The sequence below is a fragment of the Chiloscyllium plagiosum genome, chromosome 3, assembly GCF_004010195.1.
Source record: "Chiloscyllium plagiosum isolate BGI_BamShark_2017 chromosome 3, ASM401019v2, whole genome shotgun sequence".
NCBI lineage: Eukaryota > Metazoa > Chordata > Chondrichthyes > Orectolobiformes > Hemiscylliidae > Chiloscyllium > Chiloscyllium plagiosum.
In genome coordinates, this window is record NC_057712.1 from 41,316,660 (window position 1) to 41,332,318 (window position 15,659).

The window sequence follows — 15,659 nt, forward strand, 5'->3', positions numbered from 1 at the left end:
TAGTAGCCATACACGCAGACGACAAGCAACATGAATTCGAGTGGGACAACACTACCATTATAGGGCAAGCGAAACAAAGAACAGCCAGGGAATTCCTAGGAGCATGGCACTCATCCACAAACTCCATCAACAAACACATCGACCTGGACCCAATATACCGGCCACTACAGCGGACAGCTGAAACTGACAACCGGAAGCAGCAGGGACAGGCCATATAAAATGCCGGAGGAAACACACAGAAGCGCTTCACAGGAGGCTCCCAAGCACTGAGGATGTCACCTAGACAGGGGACAAAACGTTTGCCACAAAAACTTCCAGCTCGGCGAACAGAACCACAGCAAAGAGCACCCGAGCTACAAATCTTCTCACAAACTTTCAACAAAAGGGTAACTAGGGAGGGAATAGGCTGTCTTACTGATCTTCAAGGGGCCCTATGTGTGGAACCACAGGAGATGGGGGAAGATACTAAATGACTATTTTGCCTCAGTGTTTACTGTGGAGAAGGACGTAGAAGATATAGAATCTGGGGAAATCAATGGTGGCGACTTGAAAAATGACCATATTACACAGGTGATGATGCTGGATGTCTTAAAACACAAGTGGAAAAATCCCCAGGTCATTATCAAGTGCATCCTAGAACTCTGGGAAGCTAGGCAAGTGATTGCTGGGTCTCTTGCTAAGATATCTGCATCATCGATAGTCACAGGTGAGGTGCTGGAAGACTGGAGTTTGGCGAATGTGTTGGCACTATTTAAGAAAGGTGGTAAGAAAAAGCCAGGGAACTACAGACCGGTGAGCCTGACATCAGTGGTGGGAATTGTTGGACGGAATCCTGAGGGACAGGGTTTACAAGCATTTGGAAATGCAAGGACTGATTAGGGATAGTCAATGAGGCTTACTGCATGGGAAATCATGTTTCATGAACTTGATTGAGTTTTTTTGAAGACGTAAAAGAAGTAGATTGATGAGGGCAGAGCAGTGTGCCTGATCTATATGGAGTTCAGTAAGGCAGTCATCAGGTTCCTCATAATAGACTGGTTAGCAAGGTTAGAGCTCAGGGAATATAGGGAGAACTAGCCATTTGGATACAGAACTGATTTGAAGGTAGAAGACAGAGGGTAGGTGGTGGTGTAGGGATGCTTTTCAGACGGGAGGCCTGTGACTAGTGATGTGCCACAAGGATCGGTGCTGGTCCATTGCTTTTTGTCATTTATATAAATGATTTGGATGTGAACACAGGAGGTTATAGTTAGCAAGTTTGCAGATGACACCAAAATTGGAGGTGTAGTGGTCAGCAAAGAAGGTTATCTTAGAGTTAAACAGGATCTTGATCAGATGGGCTGAGTGGCAGGTGGAATTTAATTTAGATAAATGTGAGGTGCTGCATTTTGGAAAGGCAAATTAGAGCAGGACTTATACACTTAATGGTAAGGTCCAAGGGAGCGTTGCTGAACAAAGAGACCTTGGAGTGCAGATTCATACTTTCTTGAAAGTGGAGTTGCAGGTAGATTCGATAATGAAGGTGGCATTTGTTATGCTTTCCTTTATTGGACAGAGTATTAAGTATAGGAGTTGCAGCTGTACAGGCTGTTGGTTAGGTCCACTTTTGGAATATTGTAGGCAATTTGGTCTCTCTTCTAGGGAAAGGATGCTGTGAACCTTGAAAGGGTCAGAAAAAGATTTAAGGATGCCATGGCTGGAAGGTTTGAGCTGCAGGCAAAGACTGAATAGACGGGGGCTGCTTTCCCTGGAGCTTCGGAGGCTGAGGGATGACCTTATAGAGGTTTATAAAATCATGACGGGCATGTATAGGGTAAATAGATAAGGTCCTTTCCCTGAGGTGGGGGAGTCCATAATTGGAGGACATAGGTTTAGGGTGGGAGGGGAAAAATTTAAAAGGCACCTAAGGGGCAACTTTTTCATGCAGTGGATGGTGCATGAATGGAATGTGCTGCCAGAGGAAGAGGTGGAGGTGAGTACAATTACGACATTTAAAGGCATCTTTTGGATGGGTATATGAATATGAAGCGTTTTGAAGAATATGGACCAAGTGCTAGCAAACGGGACTAGATTAGGTTAAGATGTCTGGTCAACATGGACCAGTTGGACTGAAGGGTCTGTTTCTGTGCTGTACATCTCTATGACTCTGATTTGAACATATGATTTAGGAGTTAAATAATTCCATTAAGCAATGTGAATTGGAAGAGAAATTCCTTCTGGTTAGAATTCCCAACACCTTCTCTGCAACCCCTCCTAAAGAAACTCATCATTCAGCTTATAGCTGTTTATCTGAAATGATTATGCTGATTACTTCTTAAAAATCACAACTGTGTCCGCACTTCAGATGAATTCCAGGCTCCAATCTTTGATTTATAACCCTCGTCAGATGCTGCATGTATGTGTAAATAAAAATTGCGTGCCAGCTATTAAAAATAAAGCATGCATAGTAATATAACATGACTTGCCTTTGTAGACAATCTACCTGGTATAATTTGATTATCTGCAAGTCACCAGTTCCCTTGCAATTCTATTAGATAAACAGTCTACAGAAAGCACTGGCAAGGTAAAGAATGTTAAAGAAAATCAGGTTGCAGCACTTGTTACTCTAACAGAAAAATACTGTGACAAAAATCTTCACTCAAGACATATAAATATTTAAAGGATAAACATTTTCTTGCTCATCCCAATTTATTTCTAGTATTTTCTTAAAACAAGTAATTCTACAGTGTAAAGTGAATTACTTATATATTTTAAGGTAATAAAACATACCTTGTCTTCCTTTCCTTTACTTTGATTTTCTTTCTTGTCTTTTCCTTTGTTTGATCTCACTCTATCACTGTTTCCTATTCGGGGTACAGGACGACTAGAACCTCTAACTGGAGCTCCGAGACGGTCTTTCTGAGGACCTCTAAGGTCATTGCAAGGCGTTGACTGTCGTTTTCTTGGATGTGGTGATGGTCTACTTTCAGGGAAACATAAATTAGTCACAGTGTGGACAAACTCAGATAATGTTCTCTATGCAAATCAACTGCACATAATTACCCAGAACTATATACAGTACTACAAATGGTTTAGATTAGTGATGCCCAACCTGTGGGCACATACTCTCCACCAGAGCATTTCATAAGGCCTGACACCTGCCATTTACTGACATTATGAATCCTGAATTATGGTACCCAGCCACGATATTTCTACCAAGTCAGGAAAGGGCTGGAGTTGAGCTGCCACCTTCAAATAGGCCAGGCACAGTAGTTCCATGGCTGCTTTCAATTTCTCCAAAAGAAATTTAATTACACATTAAACACAAGTAAAATTGACTTCATATTGATGGACATTAAAAGCTAATGTATTCACAAATATTAGAATAACATAAGATTTTCTAAAACTTATTATTTTGGCCAATATAAGGTCAATGTGGTTTGACACCCTTAGTTTAGATCTAATCATCATAACAGAGACTTTATTATAAGGTAATGTTCAGGAAATAAATATTTCAGGCATACAATATTTTGAAGTGGCAAGGAGAATGAAGAAGGAATGACAATCCTGATATTAAGCAATTCATAAGGACAATAGAGAGAAAGGATTTGGCCTCAGAAAATTAGGAAACAGAATGGCGATTAGGAACAGCAAGTGTCAGAAAATTGCTGGTGAGAGTGATTCATAGGCCCCCAAAGGCACACCACTGGACACAGCTTGAAACAAGCAATTATTGAAGTTTATAATAAACATATTAGCTATGAGGGACTTCTTTATTCACAAAGACTGAACAAATAAAGCTGGTAAAGTGTTTCTGAAAGGTGGTTTCATATAATGATTTTGTGACCATTCCATGGAGCAAAATGTTGTAGACCCAGTTAAGAATAAAACTAAAAAACAAAAAACAGAAGCTCAGCAGGTCTAGCCTCATCTGTGAAGACAAATCAAAGTTAATGTTTCAGGTCTGGTGACTCTTTCTTAGAACTAATTGTAGCTAGGAAAATGTCAGTTTATATGCAGAAATTAGAATGGGGGTAGGGGCTAAGGAGTAAACAATAGGTAGTGATAGAACCCAAAGACAGAGAGAACAGTTGGACAGAAAGAAATCGATAGACATGGGGAGAACATGCAAACTCCACACAGTCACTCAAGGCTGAAATCGAACCCAGTCCCCAGCACTGTGAGTAAGCACTAAGCTAAGGTGCTGCTGCAATTCTTTGTTGATTTTTGCTTGTCATAAACATAATCATTGGACATGCAAGAGTTTTGCGACTGATAGAAGACAGATGAAGACTAAAACTTACACAATGTATATTTTGTTCAACACATTTGTAATTATGAACACAGGAATTGTGTCTCTATCTAACTAATGGTTAAAGCTCTGGCAACCAAGAAGAACACAAGATCCAGAATCCCAGGAGATGAGTAAGCATAGGCAGATAAAGTTCTGAGCACTATTCTTTACAAATCATGATTAATTTTATTGGTAAGCTTATATTTATTCCAAAGTCATCGTTTTTATTTGTATGGTATAAACATAATTTCTCTAAATTCAACTCTTCATGTTCTATATCATGATGACTAATGATATCTAGATAGAGATTTGCATTTTTTTCAAAAAATGTGTCGAAGCAAATATAATTGCTATTTCAAACAATACTTTGCAGCTAATCATTTAAATTGCACTGGTCCTTTAATGCAAGGCTCTAGAATACTACAGACCCAAGACACTACAGATGTGGAAATGTGTTGCTGGAAAAGCGCAGCAGGTCAGGCAGCATCTAGGGAACAGGAGAATCGACGTTTCGGGCATTAGCCCTTCTTCAGGAATGCCCGAAACGTCGATTCTCCTGTTCCCTAGATGCTGCCTGACCTGCTGCGCTTTTCCAGCAACACATTTCCATCTCTGATCTCCAGCATCTGCAGACCTCACTTTCTCCACAAGACACTACAGGACATACTTGCGCTCTACAGGCACAGGTAATGACCAGACTTCTAAATCATGTCCTTCATGTCGTACTGCTTGCAATGGAGAACTGTCATGTTTAAAGCCATCCAATGTTGACATAATCTCTTTGACATGCTGACATTCTTCAGTTATCTCTTGCCATACCTGTTGAAATATGCAACAAACAAAAGGTTCTGATTCAGTTAAGAGTTTTTATACAAGTCAGGGAGTTCACCTGCTGCCGTGGTTAACAATTAAAAGCTTGTCATTTATCTCATTGGCTGACTGTGGGGCACCGTTGCTGTGTTCAACATCAACTGTACTTTAAAAAGTAATTATAGTCATAGAGTTGTACAGCACAAAACAGACTCTTTGGTCCAACTCGTCCAAGCTGACCAGATATCTTAAACTGATTTAGTCCCATTTGTCAGCATTGGCCCCAAACCTGTAAATGTTGTAATTGTATCAGCCCCATTAACTTCTCTGTCAGCTCATTTCATACACGTACCACCCTCTGTGTGAAAAGGTTGCCCTTTAGGACTCTCTTAAATCTTTTCCCTTTCATCTTAAACCAATGCCCTCTAGCTTTGGATTCCTTTACCTCAGGGAAACACAATCTTGGCTCTCCTCGATTTATAAACATCTAAAAGATTTCCCCCCCCAAGCCTCTGGCGCTCCAGGGAAAATAGCCCCACCCTACTTTGACTCTTACTATAACTCAAACTTTCCAACTCTGGCAACGTCCTTCTAAATCTTTCCTGAACCCTTTCAAGTTTCACAACATCTTTCACGGAGCAGGAAGACCAGAATTGAATGCAGTATTCGAAAAGTGGGCTATCCAATGTCCTGTACAGCACAACTTGATCTCCCAACTCCCATACTCAATGCACTAACCCAACAACCGACAACGGATTTATGGTCATCATTAGACACGTCATTCCAGATATTTCCACTGAGTTGAAAGTCCACCATCTGCCGTGGCGGGATTCAAACCCAGGTCCCAAGAAAATGGGTCTCTGGATTAACAGTCCAGTGATAATACCACTAGGCCATTCCCTCCTCCTTTTGAGCCAATTTTGTATTCAAATGGCTACCTTTCCATCTATTCCATGTGATCTAACTTTACTAACCAATATACCATGCAGAACCTTATCCAACACCTTGAAGTCCATATAGACACCGTCCACTGCTCCACCTTCATCAATCTTTGTCACTTCATCAAAAGACTTTAGTGAGACAATTTCCCTCACACAAAGCCATGTTGACTATCCCGCAGTCTTTGCTTTTCCAAATATAGGCAAATCCTGTCCCTCAGGATCCCCTCCAACAATTTACTCACTACAGACGTCAGGCTCACTGGTCTATTGTTCCCTGGTTTTCCTTACAGTCTTTCTTAAGTAGTGGCAAAACATTAGCCAACTTCTAGCACCTCATCTGTGGCCATCGATGATACAAACATCTCAGCAAGGGGCCTGGAAATTACTTCCCTAACTTCCCACAAAGTTCTGGGGTACACCTGATCAGGTCCCAGGGATGTATCCACACTTCTGCAATTTAGGAAGTCCTCCTCTATAATATGCACTTTTCAAGCTATCGCTATTTACTTCAAGTTCTCTAGCTTCCATATCCTTCTCCACAGCAACCGCTAAAGTAAAATACTCATTTAGCTTCTCACCCATCTCCTGCTGTTCCACACGTAGGCAGCCAATTTGACCTCCAAGGAGCACTGTTATCTCTCTAGTTACTCTATTATGCTTAGTGCATTTGTAGAATAACTGCAGGATTAAGAAGAACCCAAATTGCCAAAGCTAACTCATCTGACCTTTCTGCAACCCCCCATCCCCCAATTTTCCCTCTTAAGTGTACTCCTACTGTTCTGAAACTCCTCTAAGGATTCACTCGATCTCTGTTGTCAAGACCTGACATATGCCTCCTTATTTTTCTTGACCACAGCCTCAACTTCTCTCGTCACTCCCTACATCTACCAGTCTTGCTCTTCATAGTAACAGAAACATAGTCTCTGATCACTCATCTCATTTTTGAAGGTCTGTCAGGTAGGAATGCTGTGAGAACCATGATAAACCACTGGACAAAGTAAATTATTTAAAACTTCAAAACAAGCAATGCAGAATTTTAGAGTTTGAAATCACTGAAATCCACAACACTAAACAATAGTCATTTTCTTTTTCAGAACATGAACTTCTAAAATACAAAGCAAGATTTACAACGTTATAAATACATTTAAAAGATAATCCTGATAAGGCACTAACAAATATTTAGGTGTCTTTTATGTTTTTGTGACCTTTATTTACAGTTTTGTTCAGTTGCGTTAATCTCGGTTCAATGCCTGGATTTGGATGGGATTGATGTCCATCTCTCAGCTGTTAATCATTGAAGGGGGTTACTAATGAAACTTTTATGATTGCAGTTCCAAGGATAGTGCAAAGCATGTGCAGTGTACAGAATGTAACATTTTTCTAATCAACCTGCTCAGAGATATTATTAGACAGCTCTAGGGCAGGTGGGACTTTAACCGAGGTGTAGGGGTAACTACATTGATCAGTGAAACTGAAAGCATTACCATTTTTTGAAGGGCTTCTGGTTTTCAAAGTAGTTTGAAGGTTTACAGAGTTAACCTTTTCCTTCAGGTATAGCTTCGTATTTTATCAACAGTTTATTTTGTGGTTTGTATGGATAACATGGGTGGTCGGGGGCAGAGAGGGGAAGAGAGAAAGAGAGAGAGAGATGGGACTGGAAAGAAAAAGGGTAGGCAGAGTATTTGGAAGGAAGAGCTAAGGTGAGGAAGAAAGTATACACATCCATTTCCTACAAACAGATTAAATTTTGAAAGCTTATCAAGTAAAACCAAAGGTTTTGCAAACTACTACTGCTCACTTCGAGAAATAGCACTGCCCTGCACTTTCCACCCAACCAGCATCAGCATCTAAAGGATCATAAGCTGCCATTTCCACCACCTCCAGTGAGATGCTGCCATCAGACACATCCTCTCCTCCCCTCCATTAGCATTCCATAGTGGCCATTCTCTCTGGTATACCCTTGTCTAGTCCTCCTCCACGTAACTGCAGAAAGTGAATATCTGCCTAGTTATGTCTTCCCTCTTCACTATCCAAGGTTCCAGACACACCTTCCATGTGAAGAAATAATTTACTTCACTTCACTCAATCTAATTTACGTTGTGAGCAAACACACCGCCTCCTTTACACAGAGTCATAGAGATTTACAGCATGGAAACAGGCCCTTCGGTCCAACCTGTCTATGCCGACCAGTTATCCTAACCCAACCTAGTCCCACCTGCCAGCACCCGGCCCATATCTCTCCAAACCCTTCCTATTCATATACCCATCCAATTGCCTCTTAAATGTTGCAATTGTACCAGCCTCCACCACATTCTCTGGCAGCTCATTCCATACACGTACCACCCTCTGCGTGAAAAATTTGCCCCTTAGGTCTCTTTTATATCTTTTCCCCTCTCACCCTAAACCTATGCCCTCTAGTTCTGGACTTCCCGACCCCAGGGAAAAGACTTTGCCTATTTACCCTATCCATGCCCTTGATAATTTTGTAAACCTCTATAAGGTCACCCCTCAGCCTCTGACGCTCCAGGGAAAACAGCTGTTCAGCCTCTCCCTATAGCTCAAATCCTCCAACCCTGGCAACATCCTTGTAATGTAGACCAGGAGATTACTTTGCAGAACACCCACATTCTGTCAGCAAAAATGACCCCTACTTTCCAGTTGCCTGCCATTTCACCATTTCTATTTCAGACTTGCTATAGTGCTCCAACATGCCTCAGGGCAAGTTGGAAGAACAGCATCTTATTTCGCACTTGGGGACCCTGCAACTTACAGTACTCAATATCAACTTCAATAATTTTAGGGCCTGAGCACCTTCTTCCATGTTCTTTATCCATCTGTGCACCACAGGCTTGGTCATCACATGGCCTACTTTCAGCACAGCCATAGCGTCCAGGGATGGTATAAGTTAGGTAGATTAGCCATTGGAAATACAGAGTTACAGGGATAGAGGAGGGGTGAGAGTTTTGGTAGGATGCTCTTTAGAGTTGGTGTGAACTCGCTGGGCCATATGGCCTGTTTCCACACTGCAGGGTTTCTAAGGATTCAACCCATTTTCACCTACTGAGGGTCCCATAAGCAACTTTTTTCCTCTCTCCTTCACTATCCACTATCTATCCCTTTGTCTGCCAGTCTTTCCTTCCTATCGCTTACTCCTTTAACCCTCCCAGGCCTTGCTTTCAGCACATATACCACCTTTTCCTAGCTATCACTAGCTCTGATGAAGGGTGACTGGACCAAAAACATTAGCTCTGCTTTCTGTTCACAGATGCTGTCAGACCTGCCAAGCTTCTCCAACAATTTATGTTTTCATTAAAGAATTTGACATTATTAAAAAATATGAACAACAGCATTTACTGAGTCACAAAACTGAGATTTTCTGTCAGTACTACACTCAACTAGCCAGTTCAGACTCAGCAAAACATGGCCAAAAGAATGACTCAGAATCTGATAGTCAAAATATTATAGGTACACTGCCCTTTGAGCAACATGTTGTCTGGAAAGTTACATTTAAAAGTGACTGTGACAAAGGTCCATTATGTGGAGTTTCGATTGTGTGTCATTTGTGACTGAGGTAAGGGATCATAAAGATAGGTACATGTAAGACAGACCATATTCTCATGTACTTAATCTATGGAAACTCTCTCAGCATTTCACAGCAGTAACCTACTTAATGGACAGTGTCATTTTTCTGCTACTATCTTTCCTGTACTGCAGGCATTTAGCTTCAGCAAAGTTACAATGGCTCAGGTCTTCCAATCAGAATTGAAAATATTGGAAACCCTATTTTCTGTCCTAATCAGATCAAAAATACACCTACCTTGGAGCTCTCTGTGCAAACGTTTAGGAGAGGCATCTACTCAAGGCCAGGAATCTACTCTGCCAGCAGTGAAGTGGATCAGTGTTGTCTGAGGATATAAATATTCTGAAGCCACGAATATGGGTACTGAGAGAAGTTAACTAACAAGGTTAAGTGAGGGTAGGTGAAGCAGTAAGGTGGCAGGAGGACAGAGTTGAGGCTCCAGGAAAGTGGGTGTGCCTGTGTGTCTCACAGAGAATTTAGTTTAGCGACAATGGAGGAAATACAATCTCAGATTCAAGGAGGTTCACATGGGGAGTTGTTGGGTTGAATCCACTCAGGGTAGAGTCAGTGGTGGCAACAGGGGTCAGCTTTATAATTACGCAGGAATTCAAGCAGGTTTTAACAGTTTAACATTTCTTGGATATCTATTAAACTAAATCAGTCAGAACTCTCCAAAGTCTCCAATTATAACGAAAACATTGGGGCATTTTCAGATGTTGGATAAAGGTACCACAGAGGTTTCAACAACCAGGGCAATTTCCGGAGATTCAGCTGCACCAAATCTTTATATGGTCTCAATACACTGTTGGAGCAACTATATTCTCAGTGGAAGACCTGAACCAAATATATTTTAATGTATTTTAGTGCACTGTGGTTAGGTATCATGCACTTAAAAATGAGAACGGTGTGCGTTTGGGGCAGAAAAATCAAATCACAATTATAATGCAAATAACTGTGTGGAGAATGCATGACAAGCAATCATGCAGCAATAGGAACTTGGAGGCGATTTTGTACTTGACCAAAGACAATAGATCTGCTGTAATATTGAAATCACAAGTGGTGACAAATGCACAAGTTCATTTGAGAAGAAGAAATTAAGGATCAGCTTAACTGTTAATGCAAAATTTCCCTGGAGATGGATAAGAATTTTCAACTCATTGGTTATACTTTGTTGGTGTCAAATATTAACAGTTTCCAACTAAGATGTTGCAAATGTGAGCACAGAATCAGAAATTATTCCATACAGCACAAGTCGTGCAACATAAGTATAAATAATAGTGAGGTTCTAACCTGGTTCCACTTCTGCTTGTATGAAGGATCTCTGACTGAAGACAAGTATTTTTGAATTTGTTCAATTACTCCTTGATAGTACACTAATGCAGAATCATAATTTCCCAATAAGGCATATTCTCTGCCCAACTTCACATTTTCACTGATCTCATGGAGACTCATTTTCATTGCATTCTATGGGAAAAAAACACAAACTGTTTAAAACTTCAGGAAACCACCAATTTTTACAGGAGCATAGAGTATATTTACAAGTTCTATCCTAAAGTAATTTCACTCTATTTTAAATTAAAAAGTGGATTTCCTATTGCTACTCATACAGAAAAATATTTTTCCCAAGACACATAATCAAGTACTACTGCATTATTCCTCTGAACTAAGTCACACCAAGGTTTCTATCAACTAAAACTAAGCAGACAATAATGATCCTCAGATAGCACTCTATTACCTGGCTAACATTCTTACCTCAATTATTTACACCAAAAACAGAGGTTAATTTGTATTCGTTACTTGTGTGACTATATCTGGGCCTGGATATTCTTAGAACATAGAACAGTACAGGAACAGGCCCTTTGTCCCACAAAGTGATGTCAAAATTAACTTAACCTTCTGCTTGCCCATATCCCCCCATTTCTTGCATATTCATATTCTTATCTAAAAGTCCCTTAAATACTCCCATCACAACTGCCTCCACTAACGCAGCAACATACTTAAGACTCCTACCACTGTAAAAAATATGCCCCTCACATCTCCTTTGAATTTTCCCCTTCTCACCTTAAATGCATGCCCCCTCGCATTAGTCATTTCAATTCTGGGGAGAAAGATTCTGATTGTCAACCCTAAATATGCATCTCAATTTTATAGACTTCTATCAAGTCTCCCCTCAGCCTCTTCCACTCCAGAGCAAACAACCCAAGTTTTTCTAGTCTCTCCTGCTAGGTATATGCTCTAATCCAGAAGTCATCTTGGTAAGCCTCTTCTGTACTCTCTCTCCACGCCTCCATATCTTTCCGTGAATGTGATAACCAGAACTGAACACAATATTCCGAGTGTGGCCTAACCAAATTCTTATAAAGCTGCAAAATAACATCCCGACTCTTATAAACAACTTCCCCGACCAAGAAAGGCAAGCATGCCATACGCATTCTTTATCACCTAAGCTACTTGTGTGGTCACTTCTAGGGAGCTTTGGACTTGAACCCAAAGATCCCTTTGTACATCAATATTGTTCAGGGTCCTGCCATTAACTGTATACATATCCTGAACATTTGATCTCCCGAAGTGTAGCACCTCATGCTTATCCAGGTTAAAGGATGGCACGGTGGCTCAGTGGTTAGCACTGCAGCCTCACAGCACTAGGATCCCAGGTTCGATTCCAGCCTCGGGTGACTGTCTGTTTGGAGTTTGCACAGGCTCCACGTGTCTGCATGGGTTTCCTCCGGGTGCTCCGGTTTCCTTCCACAGTCCAAAGATGTGCAGGTCAGGTGAATTGGCCATGCTAAATTGCCCATAGTGTTAGGTGCATTAGTCAGAGGGAAATGGGTCTGGGTGGGTTACTCTTCGGAGGGTCAGTGTGGACTGATTGGGCCGAAGGGCCTGTTTCCACACTGTAGAGAATCTAATCTAATCTAAACTCCATCTGCCATTTCATTGTTCCCACATCTGAAATTGATTATAATCCCACTGTATCCTTTGACAACCTTCTACACTATCCACAACTCCTCCAATTTTTGTGTCTGCAAACTTACTAAACCACTCATCTCCATTTTCACCCAAATCATTCATATATGTCATAAACAGAGGTCCCAGGTACAGATCCTTGCGCAACACCTGTGATATTAAAGAGTTAACTTGCTCTGCAGACCTGTAGGAAATTGGATGTCCCGAGGCTAGAGTGGGATGCCTCTGACTGAGATAGATTGTAAGAAATTACATCATCACCTCCTATTATTCAGAGCCATTTACATTGTTATCTCCTACTATTTACATTTTCATTTCTTATTCAGGAATCAATAAGAACATTATAGTTGAAACTTGACTACTCCACTATAGTTACAAAAAATACAATTCACACCAGATCTGGCCAGTAAAGGTCGATTTGCATTTCATTATTTCTGGAGATGATGTGGTCACTGCATTGTGTCGAGAATGGCATGTGACTAGGGTTGAGGAGAAAGTGAGGTCTGCAGACGCTGGAGATCAAAGCTGAAACTTTATTGCTGGAACAGCACAGCAGGTCAGGCAGCATCCAGGGAACAGGAGATTCGACGTTTCGGGCACAGGCCCTTCTTCAGGAATGAGCAGAGAGTGTTCAGCAGGAGAAGATAAAAGGTAGGGAGGAGGGACTTGGAGGAGGGGCGTTGGAAATGTGATAGGTGGAAAGAGGTCAAGGTGGGGGTGATAGGTCGGAGTAGGATGGAGGCGGAGAGGTCAGGAAGAAGACTGCAGGTCAGGAAGGCGGTGCCGGGCTGGAGGGATCCGGCTGAGACAAGGTGGGGGGAGGGGGGATGAAGAAACTGGTGAAGTCCAAGTTCATCCCCTGCGGTTGGAGTGTTCCCAGTCGGAAGATAAGACGCTCCTCCTCCGACCGTCGGGTTGTTGTGGTTTGGCGGTGGATGAGTCCAATGACCTGCATATCCTCGGTGGAGTGGGAGGGGGAGTTGAAATGCTGTGCTACAGGTTGGTTGGGTTGGTTCGTCCGGGTGGCCCAGAGGTGCTCTCTGAATCGCTCCGCAAGTAGGTGGCCTGTCTCCCCAATATAGAGGAGGCCAGACCGGCTGCAGCGGATGCAGTAGATGATGTGGGTGGAGGTGCAGGTGAATCTGTGGCGGGTATGGAAGTTTCCTTTGGGGCCTTGGAGAGAAGTGAGGGGGGGGGTGTGGGCGCAAGTGTTGCACCTCCTGCGGTTGCAAGGGAAGGTGCCGGGAGTGGAGGTTGGGTTGGTGGGGGGTATGGATCTGACAAGGGAGTCGCGGAGGGAGTGGTCTCTACGGAAAGCTGATAGAGGAGGGGAGGGAAATATATCCTTGGTGGTGGGGTCCGTTTGGAGGTGGCGGAAGTGACGGCGGATGATGCGCTGATGTGACTAGGGTTGTCCTGTAACCATTACTGACTGAGATGTAAAGATTTTGTATAAAGGGAGAGCTTCGCAACCCTGGCAAAAGGTGTTCAGGGTTTCTCCAAAGCTCGTACTGTACTGTGCTTCATAAAATCTTGGTTGTCCACAGAAGTTGGCATGTTGCAGCTGCATCAAATGTGTAAGAATCTCAGGAAAAGGAACTTAACACACCACTAGTCACAGACCTCCAGAAAGAAAAACACTTTCACCACTGTCCTCTGCCTTCTATGGAAAGGCAATTCTGAATCCAAGCAGCCAAGTCACCATGGATCCCATCCATCTTAATATTCAGGATGAGCCTACCACGAGGAACCTTGTCAAAAGCCTTACTAAAATCATAATACAACACCCTCTGCTCTACCCTCATCCATCACCTTCGGCATCCCCTTGGAAAATTTAATTGAGTAAGACATGACCTCCTTATGCAGGGCTATGCTGATTGTCCCGATTAGTGCATGTTTTTCCAAAATGTATATAAATTCTATCCCTAAGAATTCTCGTCGGGGGATCCAAGATGGCGGCGACCCAGCAAGTCTGAGTCTACAGTGCTCCTCCCAAGACTAGGGTAAAGTGGGTCACCCACCCCCACCACACTCACCAAATCATTTATAATAGTTGTTTAATTTAATTAGTTGTTTAATATTAAACTTAAACAATCTAATCTTTAGTTAAAATGACTAAAGGGAAGGGAGCCCGCAGCTCTCAACAAGCAGGACCCCCTCCCCCACCCTCTCCAGCTGCAGCAAAGGCGTCCACAGCTGCCCCGGGGGACTTACCTACATTGACAAGCCTTGACGAGATGATCTCCAAGCTGGATACGAAGATCGACGCTTTTATCGAGGAGTCCCGAATTCGATGGGACTCACTCTCGGCCACGCTGCAGAAGCACGACCGAGACATTAAAGAAATCGAGCGCCGAGTCGGAGGGGCGGAGCTAAAGGCCGCGACCTCCGAAACTACAGCGCAATCGGCCGTGGATCAGGTCCGGACTCTCGAACAGCGAGTCCGGACCTTAGAGAATTACGTTGACGACCTCTATAATCGAGGTCGCCGAAGAAATATTCGTTTGCTGGGCCTTCCCGAACGGGAAGAGGAAGGCCAGCTTACAGCATTCCTCCAGCAGTGGCTGCCACAGCTTTTAAATCTGGAGGCTGGATCAGGCCAGGTAAGGGTGGAATGTCCCGACCGGATCGCAATACGCGGACCCAGCTCGAACCAGCGCCCAGGCCCGGTCCTGTTCCGGCTGCAGAGCTATAAGGAGAGGCAGATACTTCTAGAAGCCTCTAGAAATCTCGGAAAAGACCCCCAAGCTATGATCTATAAAGAATCCAAGATTATGTTATTCCAGGACTTTTCCCCAGCTCTGATCCGAAAGAGGAAGGCATTCGACGAGGCGAAGAAGCGTTTAAGGGACTTAAATATTCAGTACTCCTTACGCTACCCAGCGACGTTACGGTTTAACCATGAAGGATCCATATATAACTTCGGATCGCCAGAAAAGGCTAAGGGATTCTTGGACTCTCTTAGATAAACTGTAAGACATAATGGATGTTGGTTTGCCTTTCCCCCCACTTTGGTTTATATCCCCTTTTTTTTCCTCTTACCTTACTGTTTAATATTATCATGGGGGGTGGGGAGAGGGATTTGATT

At 42.7% G+C, this 15,659-nt stretch overlaps 1 protein-coding gene across 5 annotated transcripts in view; it reads right to left on the reverse strand.

Moving 5' to 3' along the window:
- The window catches only part of LOC122542930 (katanin p60 ATPase-containing subunit A1-like), a 46,654-nt gene that overhangs the window by 19,654 nt on the left and 11,341 nt on the right, over positions 1–15,659 (reverse strand). For 2 of the 5 annotated variants that reach the window (XM_043681097.1, XM_043681078.1), the window contains exons 2-4: positions 10,895–11,068; positions 4,941–5,092; positions 2,770–2,962 (exon numbers count right to left, since the gene is read on the reverse strand). In XM_043681097.1, coding sequence (XP_043537032.1) covers positions 2,770–2,962; positions 4,941–5,092; positions 10,895–11,062 — 513 coding nt within the window. In that variant the 5' untranslated portion in view covers positions 11,063–11,068. Of the gene's footprint in view, positions 1–2,769; positions 2,963–4,940; positions 5,093–10,894; positions 11,069–12,192; positions 12,210–15,659 lie in introns of those variants that run through there. The other 3 variants (XM_043681084.1, XM_043681091.1, XM_043681101.1) reach the window with 3 other exon arrangements.